Here is a 26,859-nt window from a genome sequence, read left to right as displayed (position 1 = left end):
TGGCATTTTAATTATGATGTGTCTTGGTGTGGTCCTCTTTGGATTCCTTTTGTTTGGGGTTCTCTGCGCTTCCTGGACTTGTAAGTTCATTTCTTTCACCAGGTATGGGAAGTTTTCTGTCATTATTTCTTCAAAAAGGTTTTCAATATCTTGCCCTCTCTCTCCTTCTGGTACCCCTATAATTCTGATGTTGGTACGCTTGAAGTTGTCCCAGAGGCTCCTTACACTATCTTCATATTTTTGGAATCTCTTTTCTTTTTTCTTTTTCGGTTGGGTATTTTTTGTTTCTTTGAATTTCAAATCTTTGACTTGATTCTTGGGATCCTCTTGTCTGCTGCTGGATCTCTGTAAATTATTCTTTTTTTTTTTTTTTAAATATTTTATTGATTTTTTACAGAAAGGAAGGGAGAGAGATAGAGAGTTAGAAACATCGATGAGAGAGAAACATCGATCAGCTGCCTCCTACACATCTCCTACTGGGGATGTGCCCGCAACCCAGGTACATGCCCTTAACCGGAATCGAACCTGGGACCTTTCAGTCCGCAGGCCGACGCTCTATCCACTGAGCCAAACCGGTTTCGGCAATTATTCTTTATTTCAGTCAGTGTATGCTTAATTTCTAGTTGGTCCTTTTTCATGTCCTCCATGGTCTCACTATACTTATTGAGGGATTCATTAAATTTATCGGCTGTTTCCATAAAATTCTTGAAAAACCTTATAAACGTGGCCTTGAACTCTATATCCAATCGTTTGCTTTCCTCCATTTCTGCCATTTGTGACCTGTTTCTTTGTCTCCGCATTTTGGCAGCTTCCCTGTGTTGATAGAGTGGCCCTGCGCGCCAGGTGTCCTGTAGGGCCCAGTAGCTCAGCCTCCCCAGTTACCTGGGGTGGACACTCTTGGTGCACTCTTGGTGCCTTGGTTGTTGTAGAATCACTGGGAGGAATTGACCTCCAGGCCAATTGGCTGTGAGAATCAGCTGTGTCTAAAGTGGGAGAACTTCTGTGCTGAAGACACCCTTCTGGGGCAAGACTTGCTTCAGTGGGGCTTTGGTGCTCACTGAGTCTGCTCCCTGAGTGTGTCCCTTATGGATCTGAGGAGTTGCAATCTGGATGGTCCAGTGGCTCCTGGATCTAAGGAGGTGCTAATTCAGCCTCTGCCTGAGGCCACACAGCAGGAGCCACGAAGAGGCTCAGCTGTGAAGCAATGCAAGCCGCTGCGGGGCCTTGGGCCTTCTCTTGGAAGTTCCGGGTCTGCCTGGCTGGGCTGCAGTTAGGTACATTCACATGCAAAAGCCTCTGCCGCAGCCTGGGTGGGGCGGGGTCTCAGGGAATCAAAGGGCGGATCAGGGAGCTATGGCCGATTTTCCGCCCGGAGTCGCGGGTCTCAGTGTCCCGGTAACGGCTGCAAGCACCTCTGAGGGAAAGCCGCCTTCAAGTTCGCCCGCTGCCGGACAGACCAGCTTCTCCCCGTATGAGACCTGGGTCCCCAGAGACTTCCCGGAACCGGAGTTCAGAGCAGTCGGGAGTTTGTGATTCAAAAAGGCAGCCGCGTCCTCAGGTGCCACCCCCTTTCCTCGCGCGCGCGAGCCGCCGTACCTCTGCACTTCACCTCCGCAGCGCCTCTGGCTCTCAGCGTGCTTCTCTTTCCTTCTAGTTGTAGAATTTACACTCAGCCAGCCTTTCTGTTGTTCTGGATGATGTTTGCTCAGTCCTTTGCGGTAATTTTCAATTGTTATGGGAGGCGACAATTTCCCGGTGTTTACCTATGCCGCCATCTTAGTTTTCCCCTCAGCTTTTCTTTTGTTTGTGTGTCAATTTCATCTTCAGACTGTCTTCCCTCTTTTGCAAGATGTCTGCAAGTTCAGCATTTGGAATTACATGCTTTCTCTTTTTAAAAATGAGGAGAGAAATAGCATAGGTATCCACACCATCAAAAGATAAGTCCTGAGCTTTGCTATAATTGGACCAACATAAGGCCAACCACTGTGGCCAAAACAAAAATCATTTGCCAAGACTTGCTGAGACCTGCCACTGAAGCATAAGGTTTGGGTTGAGGAGGGGTATATACCGAAGTGAAAATTGGGTAATTGCATGAGGAGGAGAAAATATGTAACAAATGTTCACTACAGTATGTATCTTACAATTAAGTATTCATGAAGAGAATAGATATAAGAGGAAAAAAAGATGTTGAAGAAAATAAAGAAAAACAAAAAATCAGCCAAAAAAAGGTAAAAACTTATTTAGGGAGGAGGGAGAGAGAGAATAGAATATGACCAAATGTAACAATAGTTACAATAAATGTGATGGAATAAGTTTTCATTTAAAAAAAAAAAGCTCTTAAACTGTACAAAAACAAATGTCAAGATTTGTGTTATTATAAATATAAAACAAAATAATACAGAAAGATGTAAATAAAATACATAGTAATCTGTTATCAAAGTTTAATTCTAGATGACAAACATTTAATTTTCAAAATATTTAATAAAACTTTATACTGAAGGACTAATAATATACAGTCTTTTCAAATCCTTATGTAACACTTAAACTACCAGTATATCATGTAAGAGGGCTATAAAGAAAATCTCAAGTTCTAAAAAATATTTATTGCCACCTGCATTGCAAGGAAACTGTTTACACACACAATATTAACAGAAGGGGAAGAAAAAAAAGTAACTACTTGGAGAGTTTTTTACTTCAACTCTGGTTGAAAGGATATAAAAGCTAAAATTACAAGGAAGAACAAGTCAAGATGATAAAAACAAGCAAATCACACAAAACTAAAGTGAGTCATAATATGTGAAAGCCTCAATAGTCATCAAGGAGATGCAGGCTAAGCAACAATAAGATATCTTTTATTGCCTTTTGGACTGGTTAAAGTTGGAAAGATGTTGATTACACCCTTCACCCCCATTGCCAGCATTATTTTTAACAGCCAAATAATAATAATAATAATAAAAGAAAAAAGAAAGAGGGGGGGAAAAAAGGAGTATTCATCAATAAGAAAAAGCTAAATTAATAATGGGACATCCATGCTATGTAATGCTATGCAGGTATTAAATAGAAAAAGATAAGCTGATATGTACTTATCTGGAAAAATAATTATATTTTAAGTAAACAATTAAACATGTTTCAGTGACATATAGCATATTTTATTTTAAAAAATTATGTGCATGTGATAATCCTATGTAATTAAAGCCTAAAATGCTAAGTGTCTGGTCGTCCAGTTGGCCATTCAACCAATCAAAGCATAATATGCTTATGATATGCCAAGATTGCTCAACCACTCACTATGATGTGCACTGACCACCAGGGGGCAGACACTGTGATCAGTAGGTTAGCTTGCTGCTGGGGTCTGGCCGATTGGGACTGAGTGAGATGGGCTGGACATGCCCTGGAGCCCCTGCTTGGTCCCTCCCTGGCCGGCCAACTTCCCGCATCCCTCCCTTTCCCTGATCCTGCACCAGTGTGGTCCCTTGGCCTGGCCTGTGCCCTCTTGCAATCCGAGCTGAGGAGACCCCTCCCCCGCCAAGTGCACAATTTCATGCACCGGGCCTCTAGTACATATATAATAGGTAATTCTGTAGAAGGATCAGGGAAATTAATGTCAAATTGATTCCCAACTGGGATAGGGTAGAATTGCTAAGTGGTAGGGGGACTTTAATTTTCCTCCTCAAATAAAAGAAATGTGGTTAGGGGTAATATTTACTTTTTTGTTTTTCAGTATAGTATTTTTAGAAATTTAAAATTCAACTGAGACAATGTACTATTTACAATTTAGTGACTTTAAAAAAGAGAAAAGAGAAAAAATAGAAATGAGAGATTTGAAAATATTACATATCAAAATCTATGGGCTGTGGACAAAGTTGTACTTTGACGAAATAGTCTTAGATGTATTTATTAGAAAAACTGAAAAGTTAATGCATATTTTAGAAGAGAAAAGGCATGCATGTGACAAAAAGTTAAAATTATATGAGATGTACCCTGTCTTCCTTTTCCCCTCCCCAAAGATAATCTTCCCAGATATATTCTGTGTCCCATTCATGTATATATACTAGGGGCCCGGTGCACGAAATTCGTGCACTGGGTGTGTGTGGGGGGGAGTGTCCCTCAGCCCAGCCTGCCCCCTCTCACATACTGGGAGCCCTCAGGCGTTGACCCCCATCACCCTCCAATCGCAGGATCAGCCCCTTGCCCAGGCCTGACGCCTCTGACAGAGGCGTCAGGTCTGGGTAGGGGACCCTCATTTCCCCCCATCACTGGTTCTGCCCCCAGCCCAGGCCTGATGCCTCTGGCCCAGGCGTCAGGCCTGGGCAGGGGACCCCCAGACCCCTCCAATTGCTGGCTCTGCCCCTTGCCCAGGCCTGATGCCTCCGCCAGAGGCGTAGACCCCCATCACCCTCCGATCGCCTGATCGGCCCCTTGCCCAGGCCTGACGCCTCCGCCAGAGGTATCAGGCCTGGGTAGGGGACCCCCAGCTCCCCGCGGTTGCAGGCTCTGCCCCTGCCCAGGCCTAACGCCTCTGGCCGAAGCATTAGGCCTGGGCAGGGGACTCCCAGCTCCCCGCGATCTCCCGCTCTGCCCCTGCCCAGGCCTAACGCCTCTGGCCTAGGCGTCTGGCCTGGGCAGCGGGGACCCGCAGTGGCAGCGGGGGGCGCCGCGATTGCGCGGGCTCCGCCCCTGCCCCTGCAGGACGACTCTAGCTGCGGCGTCTTGCTCGGGCAGCGGGGACCCGCAGCTGCAGCGGCCCCGCGATCGTGGGCTCCGCTTTAGGCCCAGGCAAGGGACCCCTAGCTCCCGGGACTGCCAGCTTCGACCGTGCCCAGCTCCCATCGCTGGCTCCACCCCTGCTTCCTGCTATCACTGGCCAGGGTGGCAAAGGCGCCTGATTCTCCGATCATGGCTGGGGGAGAGGGCAAAGGTGGCCCCAGGGCCGCCTTTGCCCTGCCCCCCACCTCTTAGCTCCCCCCTGGGTTTCCGATCACTGTCAGTGGCAGGGGGCTTCTTCCTGCTTTCCCTTTCGCCTCCCTGCATTGTGCCTACATATGCAAATTAGCCGCCATCTTTGTTGGCAGTTAACTGCCATCTCAGTTGGCAGTTAATTTGCATATAGCCCTGATTAGCCAATGAAAAGGGTAGCGCCGTATGCCAATTACCATTTTTCTCTTTTATTAGTGTAGATGTTTATGGATCTTATGCGCTGTATTGTGTCTCCCAAAAATTCTTACGTTGCAGTCCTATATATGTATGTATATTTTCTTTTCCCCATTCCAAAGGATAGGCATTATGTACAAGTTTGTAACTTTTAAATTAAAATATGTATAACTAGATATATATAATTATATTCCTAAGTAAAAATAAAGCATGTTTCAGCGACATATATAGCATATTTTATTTAAAAATTTATGTTCATGTGATAATATATATAGAATAGGTAATTCTGTAGAATATATATATACTAGAGGCCCGGTGCACAAAAATTTGTGCACTCGGGGGGGAGGGGGATCCCTCAGCCTGGCCTGTGCCCTCTTGCAGTCTGGGACCCCTCGGGAGATAACGACCTGCTGGCTTAGGCCTGCTCCCGGGTGGCAGAGGGCAGGCCCAATCCCTAGGTGCAGCCCTTGGTCGGGCTCAGAGCAGGGCCAATTGGGGAGTTGGGGCGCCACCCCCTGTCATGCACAGAGTAGGGCGGATTGGGAGGTTGTGATGCCACCCTCAGTCACGCTGAGTGTAGGGCCGATTGGGTGGTTGGGGCACCGCCCCCTGTCACACTCAAGGCAGGGTCGATGGGGAGGTCGCGGCGCCACCCCCTGTCACGCACAGAGCAGGGCCAATCAGGGGGTTGGGGCGCTGCCCCCTGTCACGCACAGAGCAGGGCCCATCAGGGGGGTTGGGCTCCGTACCCTGTCACGCACAGAGCAGGGTCAATCAGGGGGTTGGGGAGCTCCCCCCTGTCACTCACAGAGTAGGGCCGATAGGGGAGTTGGGGCACTGCCCCCTGTCACACACAGAGCAGGGCGGATCAGGGGGTTGGGGCACCGCCCTCTGTCACCCACAGAGGGCCGATCAGGGGGTTGGGGCGCCGCCACTCTCACACTCAGGGCAGGGCTGATGGGGGGGTTATGACTCTACCCCATCACACACAGAGCAGGGCCTGTGGGGGGGAGGGGGTTGGGGCACCACACCCTGTCACACACAGAGCAGGGCCGATCAGGGGGTTGGGGCGCCGCACGCTATCACACACACAGCCGCAGGGTGATTAGGGGGTTGGGGAGCTCCCCCCTATCAGGCACAGAGCAGGGCTGATCATGGGGTTGGTGTGCCTTCCCCTGTCACGAACAGAGCAGGGCGGATAGGGAGGTTGTGGCCCCGCCCCCTGTCACACACAGAGCCGCAGGGCGATCAGGGGGTTTGGGCGCTGCCCCCTGTCACGCTGATCCCGGTGCCGGGAGGCCTCGCGGCTCCGCTGATCCCGGTGCTGGGAGGCATATTACCCTTTTACTATATAGAATAGAGGCCTGGTGCATGGGTGGGGGCTGGCTGGTTTGCCCTGAAGGGTGTCCTGGATCAGGGTGGGGGTCCCCACTGGGGTGCCTGGCCAGCCTGGATGAGGGGCTGATGGCTGTTTGCAGCTGGTCACACACCCTTCAGGGTGGGGTCCCCACTGTGGTGCCTGGCCAGTCTGGGTGAGGGGCTGAGGGCTGTTTTCAGGCTGGCGGGTGACTGAAGCTCCCAACTGCTCCTTTCTTTCTTTTTTTTTTTTATTCTGGGCCAGCTTTAACTCTGACTCCAGCTCCGAGGCCTCTGCTGCTGAAAGCAGGTATCTGGTTTGTTTGTGTTCTATAATCGAAACACTGTATCAACTCCAGCTCTGAGATCCCGGCTCGCTGAAAGCAGGTTTCTGGGGTTTTGTTTAGCTTCTATATTTGTAACTAGGTTTCAAACTGCAAGCTCAGAGGCCGGCACGGCAGGCGGGGAATGTTGGAGTCCTCCGTCACTGAAGCAAGCAAGCCTCATGTTAGTTTCAAGCTGCCTGGCTGCCGGCCGCCATCTTGGCTGGCAGTTAATTTGCATATCTCGCTGATTAGCCAATGGGAAGGGTAGCGGACGTACGCTAATTACCATGTTTCTCTTTTATTTGATAGGATATGAACGTGTATATATATCAAGTTATATTGTATGTATATATTATATGTAAATATGTATACATACACATACATTTTTAAACTATTTATTTATTGCTAGGGCTGCCATAACAAAATACCACAGACTGTGTGGCTTAAACAAAAAAATTATTTTCTTATAGCTCTGGATGCTAGAAGTCCAAGATCAAAGTGTCAGCAGGTTTGGTTTCTTCTGAGGCCTCTCTCCTTGGCGTGTAGATAGTTGCCTTTTCAGTGTGTCCTCCAATGGTTGTCCTTATGTCTGTGTGGTCTGTGTTCTAATCTCCTTTTCTTATGAGGACACCATCATTGGGTTAGGGCCCACTCTATCCCATTGTAAATTAATCACTTCTTTAAAGGCCCTACCTTCAAATATACAGCCACATTCCAAAGTACTGGGAGTTAGGAATTTTTGGGAGACACAATATAGTGCATAATATCTATCTGTCTGTCTTGTCAGCCTACCTACCTACCTATCAGTACATATAACTATATTGTATGGGTAGAGCTATTAGATTGAAGCATCTGAAATTGCAGTTTCTAGAGGCAGAAAAGATCAAACATGGGTAATTCCAGATGGTTCAACATAATACTGTAACATATTTCATCAGTCTTCTTGTGATGAGCCTTTCCTTGTCTTTTGTTACTTGAATATCCTTGAGTAAATGTCTTTTTGCACATACATATATATACTTGTAGGGTAAATTTCTAGGAGTTGTTGCATTAAAGAGCTGTGTGTTTTTGTGGACCAAATGTGGATCCAAAATATGTCAGGAAGGAGCTGGTCTGGGCATTTTGCCTCAGGCCTTCCTGACTCGGGCAAGGAAGGATACCTCAGCAAAAAAGAGAATGGAGCTGTGAGGATTGAGACAGAAGTTGGGAGGTGAGGAGAGAGTGTAAGAGACTGTGTGGGGAGAAGCATTATGCACATAGAAGGAAATGTATTGAGATACTCCCAATGGATTGTTTTTGTGACTAGAAATGACTAGAGGATTTTCATTATATAATTGTGACCAGTAAAGTCATGGGATCTGCCCTAAATTTTATCCAAGGAGCAGGATCACCCCACAGACAAGATTTGAACTGGGAGTGGAAGGTATTTTATACTGTTTGCATTTTGTGTATCCTGCTCTTTCAGTGTGACAGTTGCCAATATAGACATAAGTAATTGCTTGGACATATGGAGGGAAAATGTCCGGAATTGATACCACTGGACTGTTAAAAGCAGAGGGGCATTGGTACTTTATAGACATCTGTGCTGATTAAAATTTTTACAAAGAGTAAGAGTTATTTTTGCAATTGAATTTTTATTTATTTATTTTTAAGGCAATTGTTTATTTTTAATTACATACATTTAAAACAAATGTCAACATATATACTTAGAGCATTTTATCTAGAAACTTTAAATTGTGATTTACCAGAACTTTCAAAATAGAAATAACACAAGTAGAATTCTGATGTTTTAATAACTGACAACACTAGAGAATAATAATCCATATTTATGTAAAGTTTGGGAATTTTGAAAAATACTTCCAACAAAAGAAATGTCATAAAATTCTGTTTAAAATAGAAGTTGATTATACATTTTTTGCTTTATTTATTTATTTATTTAAATATATTTTATTTTTTACAGAGAGGAAGGGAGAGGGACAGAGAGTTAGAAACATCGATCAGCTGCCTCCTGCACACCCCCCACCGGGGACGTGCCCGCAACCAAGGTACATGCCCCTGACCGGAATCGAACCTGGGACCTTTCAGTCCACAGGCCGACACTCTATCCACTGAGCCAAACCAGCTACGGCCATTTTTTGCTTTTAATTAAAGTTATTGGGGCCCTGACCGGTTTGCCTCAGTGGATGGAGCGTCGGTCTGCGGACTCAAGGGTCCCAGGTTCGATTCCAGTCAAGGGCATGTGCCTTGGTTGCGGGCACATCCCCAGTGGGGAGTGTGCAAGAGGCAGCTGATCGATGTTTCTAACTCTCTATCCCTCTCCTTTCCTTTCTGTAAAAAAATCAATAAAAAAATTAAAAAAAAATAAAGTTATTGGGGTGCATTGGTTAATAAAATTACATAAGTTTCAAGTACAATTCTGTCATATATCATCTGTATATTACATTATGTGTCCACCACCCAAAATCAAATCTTCTTCCATCACCATATATTTGACCCCCTTCACCCTTTAAAGCCTGGAGTTCTCTTTGAATTTAGTTATACTTTCTGAGCCAGAAGTATTTATAATTTGCACTGGTAAGAGAAAGGAAAAGGTTTAACAAATGCTAAACTGTTCACAGTGATTATTCCTGAAGAGTGTGGTTGAAGAGCTAAGTAACTTATTCATTTAAATATAAACATTTCTGTACTCTTCAAAAATATTTTAAGGTAATATGGTACTGTATATTTGAAAGTTACTAAGAGAGTAGATGTTAAAAGTTCTCATTGCAAGAAAAATGTGTGGTGATGGATGTTAACTAGACATTGTGGTGACCATTTCACAATATGTACAAATATCAAATCATTATGCTATGCATCTGAAACTAATATAATGTGATATGTCCATTATATCTCAAAAATAATTTTCATACAGAACAGGTTACTTGTGTGGTTTAAAAATAAAAATTTAAACTATATCAGAAAATTACGCTTTTGGCTTATTTCTTAGTCTTGAGATATAGTTAGACTCAACTTCATAGTAGAAGCTCTAGTGGCAGTATTTCATTATTTCATATTCTTATATATGTCATAGTATTTCATGGCTGGCATGAACCTCCTTGACATTGTGCCAAACATAATGGTGACATATTGACAGAAAGGAGTCAACAGACATTGTTAAAGGATGTAAGATTTCTTTAATGGCAAAAGAGAGTAGAACTAATAGCAGTTACACAAAATAGAACTGACAACAGCGTGCTCATAAACAGCTCCTCAAGTCCCCACCAAGGTGGAAAGCGGCTGCTGAAACCACATTCATAGAGGAAGGATTTCTTTGGGTGTTAAAAGCACCCTGTGCTTTTGCCTGTACTATAATACCGGTATGTCAAGATTTTAATGAGTCGAACCAGGTAGACTAAGTAATAGGATATTCTAGATAGAGGATTATAGACTTAAAATGCTAGAGACGATAAATGCAAACAGTAGCTCCTATATCAAAATACAGAGAGCAAAGATGCCTACAGCAGTAAATAAGATGATTGAAATTAGTGTGTGTGTATATATAATACTATATAGTATTAAACTTAAATGCTGTAATCACAGTTTTGAATGTTTAATGACATAGACAAATGCTCACCTTTAGTAAAAAGCCGAATACAATGTTGTTTGTGGTCTAACATTTGTAAAAGATCAGGTGTCTGTAGAAAAAAACGCACAAGGAAATCCATAAAAATGTTAACGTTGATTCTTGTGCACTCTTGTTGAATGATGTGATTGAAAGTAGTTTTATTAATTTTTTTCTTTATGCCTTGCTTTATTTTCTATTTTCTAGGCATGTACTACTTTTACTGTAAGGAAAAAGCAGTTAAAGCAAGGTGATCAAAAGTAGAGATCCTTTTGTTACAGAAGGTAAACTGGACTTGTGGTATAGTGTCTATAATGCAGACTAGGGATTTAAGCCTAGTTGTGTTATAATTTCTGTGGGTCATTTTCTGGTTTAGTAGGGTATGTCATTTTGATTGGAGACCACTAAGGATTAACTAGAGATGTCATTTAAAGAAATAGAACACATTTAAGAACTGCATATCTATGTAGCCATTCCATGAAACATTTTATTTTTATTTAATTTTTTTTCTTTGTTGAGTAAGGCATTGCATATGTGTCCTTATCCCCCCACTTGGCCCCCCCCCCACTCCCTCACTCATGTCCCCACCCCCCTGGTGTCTGTATCCATTGGTTATGCTTATATGCATCATACAAGTCCTTTGGTTGATCTCTCCTCCTTACCCTCATCCTCCCCTACCTTCCCTCTGAGGTTTGATGGTCTGATCGATGCTTCTCTGTCTCTAGATCTGTTTTTGTTCGTCAGTTTATGTTGTTCATTATATTCCACAAATGAGTGAGATCATGTGATATTTATCTTTCACTGACTGGCTTATTTCACTTAGCATAATGCTATCCAGGTCCATCCATGTTGTTGCAAATGGTAAGAATCCCTTCTTTTTTTATAGCAGCGTAGTATTCCATTATGTAGATGTACCACCGTTTTTTAATCCACTCATCTGCTGATGGGCACATAGGCTGTTTCCAAATCTTAGCTATTGTAAATTGTGCTGCTATGAACATAGGGGTGCATATATCCTTTCTGATTGGTGTTTCCCATAAAACACCTATAATACTAAAAGTGTAATATGCAAATCGACCGAACGGCCAAACAGCAGAACAACCTTCCGGATGACCACGCTATCTCACGCACTGGCACCAGGCCAGCCAAGGTGGATGCGATGTGATTGGTCAGGGGGGTCCTCCCATTGCCCCATGATTGCCATGCAGTGGGAGGCTGGGGGGGGGGGGGCAAACGATCAGGGGGCTTTGCTATCGATCGCCCTAAAGAAGGAGGCCCAGGCTATCTAGCTGGCAGCACTGCGGTGGGAGGGTGGAGCCTCCTTCTGCAGGGTGATCGTTCAAGAGGCTCCCGGTCACGGGGCTCCTGGTCTGCAAGAGGGCGCAGGCTGGGCTGAGGGCCCCCAACCCCGAGTGCACGATTTTGTGCACCGGGCCTCTAGTTTTAAATAATTGTAAAATACACAGGAATGCCTTAAACAGCAGCAAACAATTAAATATAAAGGTTCCTCAAACCATGGACAAATAATGTTTGAGCAGTATGCCATAAAATATTTTCAATTAAGATACTTGAATTATGACTTGAAAATTTTATGATAAGAATTTGGTTTTTCATTGTATCTTAAGACACTATTTAAATTAACCTTCACCACTAATATGCTTCCTAATGAGAAGAAACACAGTTTGCCATTGAGCAGTTAGACTGGGTTTTCTCCTAAATAAATGTCAGTACTTAATTTTGGTGACTTCACATTTTCCCTGTTTTAGGGAAATTGGGGATAGTTGGTAACTAAATAAAATTTTTATTTTTATATTGTTTGCTGAAAGAAAGCCAATGTATAAACTGATGAAAAGGAGGACTGGGTAGAGAATTTCAAATTATCCAATGAGACTTCTATCAAAGGTTTTTTTTGTTTTGTTTTTAACAGCCTGTCTGAGCTATAATTCACATACCATAAAGTTTACCTATTTAAAATGTAAATCAGTGTTTTTTAGTATAATTAGGGAGTTGTGCGATTCTCATCATAATCTAATTGTAGAACATTTCATCATCCTAAAAGAACTACACACCCTCTTTCCCTCTCTTAGCAGTCATTCCCCATCCTCTTCAATTCTAGGTAACTACTAATCTAATTTCTGTCTGTATGGGTTAGCCTCTTCTGGACATTTCATATAAATGGAATAATACAATATGTGACCTTTTGTGTCAGGCTTCTTTTTCTAACATAGTGTTTTCAAGGATTACCCATGCTCTGGCACGTATCTGTACTTCATGTCTTTTTATTGTCAAATAATATTCGATTGTGTGGATATACCACATTTTATTTCTCATTCATCATTTGATGGAAACATGGCTTGTTTAAACTCTTTGACTATTATGATTATTGTTGTTACAAACATATTATCCTATATAATAAAAGGGTAAAATGCAAATTGACCCTAATGGTGGAACGACCAGAATGACCACTGGACCAGTCACTATGAGGTGCACTGACCACCTCTCGGTCCCTTTCCCCAGCTGGCAGGCTCCGATCGCCTATGGCAAACGGGGAACTGGGGATGGGTGGTGGGGGACGCGGGCGGCACCAGGCCAAGGCCCCACCCCGCCGGTTGCCCCACACATAGAGGGCGACCCGCGGTGGGGGCGGGGCCGGCAAGCGAGTGGAAACAGCTGACCTCTCAGTCCTTTTCCCCGGCCATCAGGCACCAATCATCTGATGGCGCATGGAGAGCCAGGGGTGGGTGGCAGCAGGGGGTGGGCTGTCTGCGGGCAGCCGGGGAAGATGGCCCTGATCACAGGGCAGGCCTAAGGACCGTACCCATGCACGATTTTCGTGTGCCAGGCCTCTAGTTAAATATAGTCACCATGCTTTACATTAAGTTTCCAGAATTTATTTATCTTATAACTGAATGTTTGTATCTTTGACCAACCTTGCTCCACTTCCCCTACTCCCTACCCACTGGTAACCACCATTCCAACCTCTATTCCTATGAATTTGACTTTTTCATATCCCACATACAGTGTTAGTGAGATCATGAAGTATTTGTCTTTCTGCATTCTGACATTTTTCACTTAGCATAATGTCCTTCAGGCTGATTCACGTTGTCACAAATGTCAAGATTTTCTTTCTTTTAAAAGGCTTAATAATATTTCATAATTTTAATCCAATTTTTATAGACTATATTTTTTACCCATACATCTGTCAATACACTTAGATTGTTTCTATATCTTGGCTACTGTGAATACTGCTGCAGTGAGTGGGAGAACAGAGATCTCTTTGAGATAGTGATTTTATTTCCTTTAGATATACCAGTATACGCACAAAAGTGATTGCTGGATCATATATGGTAGTTCTAATTTTAACTTTTTAGGAACCTCCACACTGTTTTCCATAATGGCTGTATCAATTTACATTCCCACCAATGTGTTCTCTTTTCGCCACATTCTCGCTAACACTGACTTTTTGATAATATTCATTCTAACAGATGTGAGGTCAGATCTCATTGTGGTCTCATTTCCTTGATGATTAATGATGTTGAGCATCTCTATATACCTGCTGGTCATTTGTATATTTTCTTTGGAAATATATATATTCTTTGAATATACATTTTTCAAAAAACTTCAAGGGCTTAAGTGCCACGTACCTCAAGAGAGCCTTTGAGAAGCTGGTAATGTTCCATATCTTGATCTGAGAGGTGGTTATGAGAGTGTATTCATATATAAAAATTTATTGAGCAGTGAACCTAAGTTAATGACTTATTGTCAATAAAGAAGGAAAAAAAATATCTACTTTATTGTCCTTTTTTTCTCGTTTTACTATAGACTGGAGGGACTTTGTTACAGACCAGTGCTAGTCTCTGGGTTGCTATTGAAGATAAAATCTAAGCACATTCATTAGGCAAAGAAAATTCCTTGACAGTTTGATCCAAGATCTCTTTCTGCCTTCACCTCCTGCCTTTTTCTCTCCCTGTTATATTTTGGATATTCCTGGTGCAGCCCTCAGACTCATACGGCTTTTTTATGTTACCTCATAATCCTTTTAACTCTGCATCTGTGCCTGGCAAAATCCTACCTGTTCTCCAAGACCTAGTAGCGTTTTGGCTTCACAAGAAACATGCATGATGTTTTGTTCTTACAGCATTTTATTAATAAATGTTTGACGTAGCACTTAACCAGTTTTTAAATTCACTTTTAAATACTTTATTTCAAAATAATGATAGACTCAAAGGAAGTTATAAACATAGTATAAAGAGTCCATGTACACATCACCCAGCCTTCCCCACTGGTGATGTCTTATATAGCTGTAGTACAATAACTAAACCAGGAAGCTGACATTCATGAACTAATTTTTTTATTCATCATTTTACTTATTTTTCCCCATTCCCTGTGTTCTTCAATATAGCAGCCATTAGCCACATGCAGTAATTTTATTTAAATTACTTAAAATTATATAAAATTATAAACTTAATTCCATGGCCTCACTAGCCACATTTGAAACACTTAGTAGCCACCTAGGACTAGTGGCGATCACATGGGTAGCACAGATACAGAATATTTCCATTGCTCTAAGTTCTTTGGATAGCTTTGATCCAGGCTGCGTTCTTCTTGAGGGCAGACCTGCTTTATTCATCTTCATAGCTGCCATTCCTGGGCAGTATGGGTACTCAATCCATACCTGAATGATTGACTCTAGTTCTATTTCTAGCAAAGCTAGAAATAAAGCTCAGGTTTCCTAATTCTAAGTTCACTGCTCTTTCCATGTGGACCTTAATTTTGTGAGCTCATTGATTTGTATCAGTTTTATTTATTTATTTATTTTGAAATATATTTTTATTGATTTCAGAGAGGAAGGGAGAGGGAGAGAGAGATAGAAACATCAATGATGAGAATCATCGATCGGCTGCCTCCTGCATGCCCCCTACTGGGGACTGAGCCTGCAACTCAGGCATGTGTCCTTGACTGGAATCGAACCCAGGACCTTTCAGTCCGCAGGCCGATACTCTATCCACTGAGCAAAACCAGATAGGGCGATTTGTATTTTAGAAGGAGTATTAACGTAATAATACTTTTCTAACTTTAAGGTGCATACGAATCAACTAGGAAGCTTGTTAGAACCTCGTATTCCTGGACCTCTCCTTCCCATAAATCTGATTCAGTAGGTCTGTGGTGGGGTGTAGGAATCTATATTTTAAACATATACTTAAGCAGCACTGTGTGGTAATAGAATAAGGATAGATCAGAAGAGAGAGCAACAGAATGGTTAGCCTAGAAATGGACCACACTTATCTGGCCATTTGATATTTAACAAAGATGCTATTAAAGAAAGGAAATCTTTTCAACAAATGGTGTTGGAACAGCTAAATATCCATATTAAAAAAAATTCTGATTCTTACCTCATGCCATAAGTAATATGGATTATTGACCTAAATATGACAATTATTTAAAAAAAAATATTTTATTGTTTTTGTTTTGTTTTGTTTTTACAGAGAGGAAGGGAGAGGGATAAAGAGTTAGAAACATTGATGAGAGAGAAACATCGATCAGCTGCCTCCTGCACACCTCCTACTGGAGATGTGCCCGCAACCAAGGTACGTGCCCTTGACCGGAATCGAACCTGGGACCTTTCAGTCCACAGGCCGAGGCTACACTGAGCCAAACCGGTTAGGGCATAAATATGACAATTACTAATTATAAACTTTCTAGAAGCAGTCATAGGAGAATATCTTGGGGATGGGTAAAGGTGTTTTGGATAGGACACCAAAAGGAATAATCATAAAAAAAACACATTGATGTTATACTTTATTAAGAACTTTTGCTCACCAAAAGACACAATTAAGAAAATGCATTGCCCTAACTGGTTTGGCTCAGTGGATAGAGCCTCGGCCTGCGGACTGGAAGGTCCCGGGTTCGATTCCGGTCAAGGGCATGTACCTTGGTTGCAGGCACATCCCCAGTGGGGGTTGTGCAGTAGGCAGCTGATCCATGTTTCTCTCTCATCGATGTTTCTAACTATCTCTCTCCCTTCCTCTCTGTAAAAAATCAATAAAATAGATTTAAAAAAAAAGAAAAAAGAAAATGCATAGGCAGCACTGGCTGGTGTGGCTTAGTTGGTTGAGCATTGTCCCATGTACTGAAAGGTCACTGGTTTGATTCCCTGTCAGGGCACATACCCAGTTTTCGGGTTTGATCCCTGGTCAGGGTGGGTGTGGGAGGCAACTGATCGATGTTTCCCTCTCACATTAATGTTTCTCTCTCTTTTTCTCTCCCCCTTCCTCTCTAAAATCAATAAAAACATATTTTTTAAAAAAGAAGATGCATAGACTGGCCACATAATGGGAGAAAGTATTTGCGAAATCTATTTCAGACGAAGGACAGGTAGGTATCCAGAAGATAAAAATAACTCAGAATAAAGATTTTCTAGAAGTAAACAATAAAAAGATAAACAATTTAATTAAAAATTTGACAAAAGTTATGAGCAGACAAAATATCTACAAATTCACTTAAAATGCACATAAAAGTAGTAGTAGTAATCAAGAAATGAAAATTAAACTATACACTGTATACCCACCAGAATGGCTAAAATTAATGGCTGACAAAACCCAGTATCAATGAGGCTATGGAGCAAATAGAAGCCTTCTACATTGTGGGTGGGACTGCAGAATGGTCCTATCACTCTGGGGAAGGTGTATTAAATGTTCTTGTATGAGTCTTTTTGTGGAGACAGCCTTTCATTTCTCTTGGGTAACTATCTGGAAGTAGAATTACTTATCATATACCCAAGAGAAATGAAAGACTATATCCACAAAAAGACTTATACAAGAATGTTCATAGATAGCAGCTTCATTCATAATAGCAAAACATGGAACAGTCCACGTGTTCATCAACAGAAAAATGAATAAAACAGTTTCATACAATGTTCCTTATTTCTCTAGCCATAAAAAGTTACAAAGTACTAAATGAATTTTAAAAATGTTATGGTGAGAGCTTGACAAAATAGAATTTTCGATTAATACATTATGAAGTTCTGAGAGAGAGAGAGCACTGGTTGCCTCTGTGGCAGGAGGGGAAGGAAAGAATTGGGAAAAGTGATGAGAGAACTTTTCTTGGGTGATATACCTTGATAGGGGTTGGATTAGTGCATTTGTCAAAACTCATTGAATGTTACACTTTAGATTTATACATTTTATTATGTGTAAACTTTACCTCAAGAGGGGAAAATTTTTTAAAGATGTGATTTTAGGCCCTGGTGGGGTAACTCAGTTGGTTAGATCATCACCCCGATATGCCAAGGTTGTGGGTACATAATACAAGAAACAATCATTGAATGCATAAATAAGCGGAACAACAAAATCACTCTTTCTCCTTTTCTCTCTCTCTAAAATAAAATAAATAAAATAAAAGTGATTTTAATGCAGGTGATCTGAAGACCACACTCTGAGAACCATTGGGTTTGACTAATTTTCAAGAAATAATCCTTTCTTACTGTGAAAAGTAATTCATAGATTACTAATTTAACATTCTGATGTTTTTCTTTAATAATTCATGGCACTATCAATGTAAGAATGTCCAAACCAGCAGAGAATTTTTATGAGGTTATTTGAGCCAAACTGAGGACAAGCCAGAAAGCAAGATCTCAAATGCTGTGGAGAATGACAGTTTTGCAGTTTCTTTTATACATTTGGAATTAAGGAGGGAACATCCGAAGATCACATGATGGTGGGAGAAAGAAAGGCAGGAAAATATCTGATTGGACTACCATATAGTTAACAAGATTATTGCTCCCTTCAGGGTGGTTGCTCTTCCCAGGGGTCTGGAAAAGAGGATTACTCTGGCATTTCCAAGGTGTGTTAACCTGAATTCACAAGAACAATGTTTAGTGCTTGTTTAAGGCATAGGTAAACCTTTCATAGGCCTGGGGCATGATACCCACATGTCTTGCCCAGTTAGGAATTTGTAATGAGATCACTCTGTGACTTTCCCTTAGATTGATTACAGAGTCCCTTTTTTGTCAGCACATTAAATATTTTACAGGGAATATTAGTATATAGTTATATAAATATTGTATGAGAAGTGTCACTTCCTTAAGAGGATTAATAAGTGGAAAAGGTTTTGTGACAATATTATATTCTTCCTTATTCCAATAAATGTTATTTATTTATTTTTTTTGACTAAAATATGGTTTCTTTATAAACCACTTGACATATAGTTACTTTCGTATACATATTGTTTATGTAAGAAAAACAAATTGGTAAATTAAGAGTTCAGACATCTTGGACAAGACTTGACTTCTGGGCTTCAGAAAGATGTGGAAACTTTTCCTGAAGAAGTTTTGCTTTCTTTTTCTCTAAATTTCTCTTCCTTATTTGGATCTGGGCGCGTTTCTCCCGTTTCAGTCTGTCAAAATGTTCCACATAGGGCATTGCAAAGAATCGTTTCCTGTTGTACCTTTTATTTAGGTACCACGGTATAGGCCACTGTTTGAACTTGTGCCAGATGATTCTTCCAAAGATGTCTTTTCTCCAGGCACCAGGTCTAGGTTTTTCTTGACCCGTCTGAAGGAGCCTTAGGGCATCTTCTCGTTCCTGGACAACTTTATCGAGTGCATCCATGGATTCTATTACTTTTTCTAGCCGCTCCGGGCTTGGCATTGGTAGTATCTGCCGCTTGGCCTCCTGCTCTAGAGTTAGGAGCATGTTTCTTTCTTTCAGTAGGACATACCAAAGTTTATGTAAATCTTCATTACTTTTGTTCCTTAATTGCTGACAGGTCCATGCAGCTCCAGATTTCACTTTTTCTTCTCCCCAGTTCTTTGGGTCATCAAAAAATTCTTCCAGTCCTTTCCTTGATAATGTGGAATGAAGTATTCTACACTGGTGTAAAGATGTGACACTTGGTATATTCTTAGGCGACAGAGTAAGAGAAAACCCTGTGCCAGCAGGGACCTGAGGGCTCATGAATGACCTGGAAGTCTGCACGGCGGCTGACACTTTCCTGCAAAGAACGGCTAACCTGGCAGCAGCCATTTTTTTTTCCTAAATGTTATTTTTAATGTCAGGAATGCAATGTTAATATCAGGAGGATTTGCACACGGAAATAACTGCATTGAATTAGATGTAATTGAATTGATTAAAATGTGGTTTGAGATGGTATTTATAGCGATGTGTAGTAATCTGGTTTTTAATTTTTCAGCTGAACTGCTGGCTTTCACCACAGTGCAATGAATGCGTTTACTTATGTGATAGGCCTCTAGTGTCATTTACTTTAAGATCCTAGGTGTTTAGAAAATTAGAACTTATACTTCATATTTCTTAATTGTAGTGTGAACCTGAAAACTTTCAAAAGTGCTATAGGAGAACAGTTGGAACTTAATACTAATGACCAAATGTTGACTCATGAGTATGAGGCAAATCTGACCTTACTGATTTATAGATAAAATTATGTGGTCAACTGTCAGGCCACATCCCAAATAATATCTCTTACAATAGGATATTAGTCAGATGCCTGAAATTTCACCAAGTAAAGATATTTGCCCTTTTCCAAATTTTCCTGATAACAGTCATTTGGGGCACTTACTAAATTTCAGATCTCTCCCTCTCTTAGAAATTGGAATTCCTTGTTTACAGACTGGTTCAGTGGGTCTAGGATGGGCTGAGAATTTATTTGTATTTTTAACTGTTACCTTCTGATAATTCTTAACAGGAATGGCTAGGAAGCATTGCCCTAAAGTGGACCTAGGTTTCTCAAACATTTTTGTTCAAAATAAAAAAATGAAGAAGGAGGATGTGAAGGAGGGGGCGGGGAGAAGAGGAAAGGAAAAGAAAAAGAAAAATCTCCTCTAGAGACCTTGTTGAAAAAACAGATTCCTGGGCTCTACCCAGTGCTTCTCATTTCTCTGGAATGAAGCCCCCAAATCTGTTTTTAGAGCTGTGTTTCCTAAGAGGAAATATTATTTGATGTGAACCTCAAGAAGGGCTTTATCTGCTGAGATGGACTCCCCCTGGTCTACCTGAGGGCCCAGATTTTATGAACAATAAGAGTCTAGCAGCTGTTTGCTCACAGGGGTCCCTCGTGTACTCTGTATATTGGAAAGAACCTCAGATTGAACTCTCTGCTTTCTCTTTCTACCCTGGTTTCCTCTTTCTACCAATGGATTGAGACCTGCCCTGTCCAATCAGAACTGCACAATTTTGATACTTCATTTACATAAATGGACCTAATTGGGACCCTGGATAGGAACTACTGCTATAAAAAAACCCCCGCCTCCCCCAGCTGGTGTTGCTCAGTTGATTGAGCTGCATCCTATGCACCAAGAGGTTCCCGGTTTGATTCCCGGTCAGGACACATGCCGGGGTTGCAGGCTTGATCCCTAGTAGTGGGTGTGCAGGAGGCAGCCAATCAGTTTCTCTCTCATCAATGTTTCTATCTCTCCCTCTCTTGTCCTCTCTCTCTAAAATCAATAAAACCATATTTAACCTCACCCCCCCCCCCCCACCTCTCCTTTATCTTGGTGGAACACAATATAGGGTGCTACCTGAATCTGTCACCTGGGCTACAGATCTTTTTGCTCAATTCTTTATTATAGCCTAAAATTAATTTTGGTTTACAGAACTCATACAGTGCACAGGTCTGAGTGCTGTCTTCCTAGTGTAGCCTTAGTGAAAGGTCCTTGAGTAAGTTTTCAGTCACTCTGACAGGAGAGAAGCGAAGCCGGGGAGTAGGAAATTAAAGGAAAGATAATTTTAGAATTAAGGATAGGTCTTAGTGTAAGAGATAGATGGAGGACAGTGAGAACCTGTAGGATAGTGAGCGTGCCTAAGAGAAAGGAGAAAGTCACCTGGGGACCAACCATCCCATAGCTGCAGTACTATCATCTTTGTGGGGTGGAGCATGGGTAAGCCTTAGGAAAGTGACTTTTGAAAGCAATTACATTTATTGCCTTGCAAGTGAAAATCTACCTGCATGCCATAGATCACCAGTTCTTGTTTTACATGCTGCTATAAACATGTATTGATTTTTCTCTGCATAGTAAGAAGAAAACATAACTTATAGACCATCTTCTGGCAGAAGATGATAGATTTGGATCATAAACAGGAGGCGTTGGAAGCCAGGAATCAAAAGTGAAGAAATTCTGCAAGCCCTTGGGTAAGAAAAGTGATGGATTTATTTACTCACATGCCTCACATTATCGTTATATGGTCATCTAATGTGAGTGTGTTGCTTCTAGGCAGATATGTAACTTCACAAGTGTTAAGGAGAAGGTAGAATAAGCTGCTGAAAATGGGTCTTAAGCACACATTTCTCCTTAGGCTGCTTCTGCCAGCACTTCCTGTCATCACCTCTGCATTCACTTCTACTATTTCCCAGGACCCTTCACTTCCTTCCCAGGTTAAAGCCTTAACCTAAAATACCTCATTAATATTGATAGCTAGCATTTATTGACTTCTTACTGCTAGGCTCCTTGCTATTGTGCTCTCCTTGCATTCTTTCCTTCCTTTCTTGAAATACCTCAATAATCTAGATATGTGATTATGATCCATTTTGTAGATGAGACATGTGAGGTTCCAAAAGATAATACAACTTGCCCAGGACCTCACAGCTAGGAAATGGCAGAATCAGGTTTTATAGTTGTGCTGGCTTCTGATTCCATACTTGCTGCCTTCTTCCTTCCTCTGATGGAGAAAAATGGGGAACCACACCTGCACATCCTCCAGTGCACCAGAATAGGTTGCCCAACTTGACAAACCTCTTTTGAAAGATTGTCAATCCCTGAGATTTAAAAGCATTTTAGTTTTCTTTACTATTATACTTTAAATATAAATAGAATTTTCCTATTCAGAGTTTAATGACTCTCAGAATGGTAACTTAAGACTTTTTTCAGTTTGAAATGAAAGAGGCCTAGCAAATGAGTAAATGAATGAATGAATGCTTCCATGTATAGAATATTACATGTTTGTCTACTTGTCACTTTTGTTTGTTCTGTGTTCAGAGAGAGGGTCCATTGTTCTAGTTTAAATTTTGTATCACAAACAAACAGTATCATGAACAAAGAACATACTCTCCCAACTCAGGTATGTTTTACCTGTCTTTCTAGGTCTTGCCCAAATCCATACCCTTGATTAACTTCCCTTGATTTCTAAGCCCATGTAGTCTTTCTGCTTTTTGGCTACACCTCACATTTTTTTTTTTTTAAATATATTTTATTGATTTTTTACAGAGAGGAAGGGAGAGAGACAGAGAGTTAGAAACATCGATGAGAGAGAAACATCTATCAGCTGCCTCCTGCACATCTCCTACCGGGGATGTGCCCGCAACCAGGGTACATGCCCTTGACCGGAATCGAACCCGGGACCCTTGAGTCCGCAGGCCGACGCTCTATCCACTGAGCCAAACCGGTTCGGCTACACCTCACATTTGACATGCATCTTGTTCTCCATCTGCTAGATATAATGTTTTTGTCCTTTTTTCTTATGCATTTTTCTATCCCCAGAGCTTTTTTCATGATATCACTTTTATTTTTTTAGCATTTGGTATTTGAACCAAATTGCTATTAATATTTCTGAGATACTAGAATGATTTTAAACTTTCTGGTGTGTCTTTCCATGCCTTGTAGGTCCCTATCATTGTAACCATGCCAGAAATGACAGAAAATGAGACTCCTACAAAAAAGCAGCACAGGTATGTAGCCGCAGTTCAAAAATAATATAGTTTTAGAAGATAAGAAGCAGAATTAGTCCCTACTTTATTAAATAGGTAATCCTTAGGGAACTTTCATTTGGCTGCCTAGAAAATCATTGCTCTTTCAAAATATGTGTGGATAGATAGAAATCGCTTTATAGAAAGTGGTACATAGTTTACATTTACCTGTTCTTATTCTGCCAGCAGTGTAACAAGTGTAATACCAAATCTATTCTAAATGTTTAGTTTCTTTTGAAAGTTTTTACTCGAAACAGGATTAGTCTTTGTAGATCCTAAGCTCACGCAGTCTAAAGTCAGCTTGAATAGACATTTTGTGATATTAGAAACCATTATGTCAGTATGCATATCAGTACAATATTATTTTTGGTTCTTTTATTTTTTTAGCATTTGGTATTTGAACCAAATTGCTATTAATATTTCTGAGATACTAGAATGATTTTAAACTTTCTGGTGTGTCTTTCCATGCCTTGTAGGTCCCTATCATTGTAACCATGCCAGAAATGGATTTTACCCCCTTCTGGATTTCTACCATTTTGGCCAGTATTTCTCCTTAGAATTACATGGCCAATATTACCATTAATTTTTAAAAAATATTTTTATTGATTTCAGAGAGTAAGGGAGAGGGAGAGAGAGATAGAAACATCAATGATGAGAGAATCATTGATCAGCTGCCTCCTGCATGTCCCCCCTTGGACCTTACCCTCCCCCCTCCCCCGCCCCTCCCGGCCCCGGTCCCCTGGGGATCGAGCCTTCAACCCAAGCATGTGTTCTGATTGGGAATCAAACCATGACCTCCTGGTTCATAGGCCGATGCTCAACTATTGAACTCCACTGGCCAGGCTGCTTCCAATAATATTAAAATCACTATTCTCTTTTTTTACCCAATAGCTGTTAGAAAATGTTAATGTGTTGAATAATGGTACCTGAAAGGGAAAAATCAATCTTTTTAATAGATTAGCTTTTAATAAAATTTAAGGGTTTGGATAACTTAAGGTACATAATTGCAAAAGATGGCTGAAATGCCACTTGTCAGTGCTGGTGGCTGCCATAGTTCCCTTCCTGGAGATTTCCAGGTTCCTCCCTGCTGTTGCTTATCTTCTTTACACACTCACCTCCACCTCAGCCTGGGTGCCAGGCAAACATCAGAAATCACCTACTTGTGCCTTGGCTGGTGTCCTCAGTGTATAGTGTCGGCCTGCGTACTGAAGGATCTCAGGTTCAATTCCTGGTTAACACATTGTATGCGGGAAACGTATTTATACATTTTACGTTGACTGTAGTAGTAGAGCGCGGGACACATATTAATACGTTTTTTATAGACTAGCGGTAGAATGCGGGTAACGTATAAATACGTAAACTAAAGTTATCGTAATTTTACTGAACGTTGCCATTTGCGCAAAAAATTAGCAAAAATGGCCTGCGCCACCTGTTAGCGCGCGATAAAAACTACCCGCAAACAATGTGTTAAAGGCACAAAGCTGGGTTGCAGGTTCCATCCCCACCCCCAGTCGGGTGGGTGCAGGAGGCAACCAATCAATGTTTCTCTCTTTCTCTCCCCTTACCTCCCTCCTACTCTCTCTAAAAAAAGAGAAGTCACCTACTTGACACATTGAGTGTTGACTAGTTCCTTAATTACATTTTTCAAATAGTTTTTGTTGATTTGCTTCCTGACCAATGGCTTGTGGGTGTGTAAGAATAGAGAATTGTAATTACTTTCAGAAATTGTGGATTCTAAATTTATATTGATACTAGGGGCCCGGTGCACGAAGTTCATGCACTGGGTGGGGGGGGGGGACCCACAGCCCAGCCTGCCCCCTCTCACATACTGGGAGCCCTCAGGGGATGTCCTACTGATGGCATAGGCCCGCTCCCTGCTCCCCTTGGGGAGCGGGCCTAAGCCACAGTCTGGCCTCCTTTTGTGGGAGGCGACCGGGCTGATCAGGGGAAGGCACCAGCCCCATCACCCCACTGCTGCAGCCACTGCCAGTCACCGCAGCCACCAAGGTGTTTTCATCAACACGGACTCCAGTCCCTTCACCATGAAAAAATGACAACTTTCTTTAGGCATTTTCAAGATGTGTCTTTCATAGGATATGACATTTTTTTCTTTTTTTTTTATCCTCATCTGAGGATATGTTTCCAGACTTTCAGAGAATGTGGAAGAGAAAGGGAAAGAGAGAGAGAAACATCAAAGTGAGAGGAACACTTTGATTGGTTGCCTCCTGCATGAGCCCTGACCTGGGCCCCGGCCAGGAAGAAGCCTGCAACCTAGGTACATGCTCTGATGGCTGGTTCCGCCCCTGCCCAGTCCTAAAGCCTCTGGCCAAGGCTTTAGGCTTGAGCAGGGGGCCCCTTGACTCCGATCGCAGGTTTGGCCCTGCCCAGGAGCCCCCTGACTCAGGCCCTTCCTAGGCTGCTCAGAGCCCACATGGGGCCTACCTCAGAGTGATCTCAGTGCCGATGATATTCCCGGGACCCAGGCCACTGGGCACTTACGTATGCAAATTAACCGCCATCTTTGCTGGGTTAATTTGCATAGTCACTCTGATTGGCTGGTGGGTATAGCAGAGTAACACCAATTTGCATGTTTGTCTATTATTAGGTAAGATATCTGCAGTTAAGTTTACATACCATCCTATCTAATAAAAGAGAAACATGATAATTAGCCGTAAGTCCGCTACCCTTCCCATTGGCTAATCAGGGCGATATGCAAATTAACTGCCAGCCAAGATGGCGGCCGGCAGCCAGGCTACTGACATGAACAGGAGGCTTGCTTGCTTCAGTGACGGAGAACTCCAATGTTCTCCGTCTGCCGCTGCTGGGCTCTGAGCTGCTAAGAAACATTGTTACAAATATAGAAACTAAAAAAACCCCCAGAAACCTGTTTTCAGTCAGCCGGGATCTTAGAGCTGGAGTCACAACAAAGTTTCAACTACAGAAAGTAAACAAAGCCAGAAACCTGCTTTCAGCAGCGAGGTCTCACAGCTAAAGTGGGCTCTCAGCTCCAGTAACAGCCATAAATCCAAGAATTAAAAAAAAAAAAAGGCAAAAAGGAGCGGTTGGGAGCTTCAGTCACCCGCCAGCCTGAAAACGGCCCTCAGCCCCTCACCCAGACTGGCCAGGCACCACAGTGGGGACCCCCACCCTGAAGGGGGTGTGACCAGATGCAAACAGCCATCATCGCCTCATCTAGGCTGGTCAGGCACCCAAGCGGGCCCCCCACCCTGATCCAGGACACCCTTCAGGGCAAACCAGCCGGCCCCCACCTGTGCACCAGGCCTCTATCCTATATAGAAAAAGGGTAATATGCCTCCCAGCACCGGGATCAGCGGAGCTGCGAGGCCTCCTGGCCCCTGGAGCAGCGTGACAGGGGGCAGCGCCCAAATCCCCTGATCGCCCTGCGGCTCTGTGTGTGACGGGGCGGGGCCACAACCTCCCTATCCGCCCTGCTCTTTTTGTGACAGGGGAAGGCGCCCCAACCTCCTGATCAGCCCTGCTCTGTGCCTCATAGTGGGGAGCTCCCCAACCCCCTGATCGGCCCTGCCCTGAGTGTGACAGTGGCAGCACCCCAACCCACTGATCGGCCCTGCTCTGTGGGTGATAGAGGGCAGCGCCCCAACCGCCCCCCACGGGCCCTGCTCTGTGTGTGACGGGGTAGAGCCATAACCTCCCCATTGTCCCTGCCCTGAGTGTGACAGTGGCAGCACCCCAACCCACTGATCGGCCCTG

General features: G+C 42.5%; 2 protein-coding genes across 8 annotated transcripts in view; one reads left to right on the top strand and one right to left on the bottom strand.

The window, feature by feature from the left end:
* Positions 1–26,859, top strand: part of USF3 (upstream transcription factor family member 3) — a 65,255-nt gene that overhangs the window by 15,417 nt on the left and 22,979 nt on the right. For 3 of the 6 annotated variants that reach the window (XM_036348878.1, XM_036348873.1, XM_036348877.1), the window contains exons 2-3: positions 21,461–21,576; positions 23,045–23,109. In XM_036348878.1, the coding sequence (XP_036204771.1) occupies positions 23,063–23,109 (47 nt within the window). In that variant the 5' untranslated portion in view covers positions 21,461–21,576; positions 23,045–23,062. Of the gene's footprint in view, positions 1–10,604; positions 10,719–16,743; positions 16,810–18,221; positions 18,277–21,460; positions 21,577–23,044; positions 23,110–26,859 lie in introns of those variants that run through there. The other 3 variants (XM_036348874.1, XM_036348875.1, XM_036348876.1) reach the window with 3 other exon arrangements.
* Positions 18,641–19,457, bottom strand: LOC118675920 (39S ribosomal protein L47, mitochondrial-like). 2 transcript variants are annotated; one of them, XM_036348880.1, is made up of 2 exons: positions 19,362–19,436; positions 18,641–19,215 (listed from the first exon to the last, which is right to left on the bottom strand). In XM_036348880.1, exon 2 carries the CDS (start codon positions 19,125–19,127, stop codon positions 18,696–18,698), a length of 432 nt encoding a protein of 143 aa, XP_036204773.1. In that variant the 5' UTR covers positions 19,128–19,215; positions 19,362–19,436; the 3' UTR covers positions 18,641–18,695. The 2 variants fall into 2 exon arrangements, with proteins under 2 accessions (XP_036204773.1, XP_036204772.1); XM_036348879.1 differs by having other exon boundaries at positions 18,641–19,457.

The sequence above is a fragment of the Myotis myotis genome, unplaced genomic scaffold (assembly GCF_014108235.1).
Source record: "Myotis myotis isolate mMyoMyo1 unplaced genomic scaffold, mMyoMyo1.p scaffold_m19_p_2, whole genome shotgun sequence".
In the NCBI taxonomy this organism is placed as follows: domain Eukaryota; kingdom Metazoa; phylum Chordata; class Mammalia; order Chiroptera; family Vespertilionidae; genus Myotis; species Myotis myotis.
This window is presented reverse-complemented; position numbering and strand designations above follow the sequence as displayed.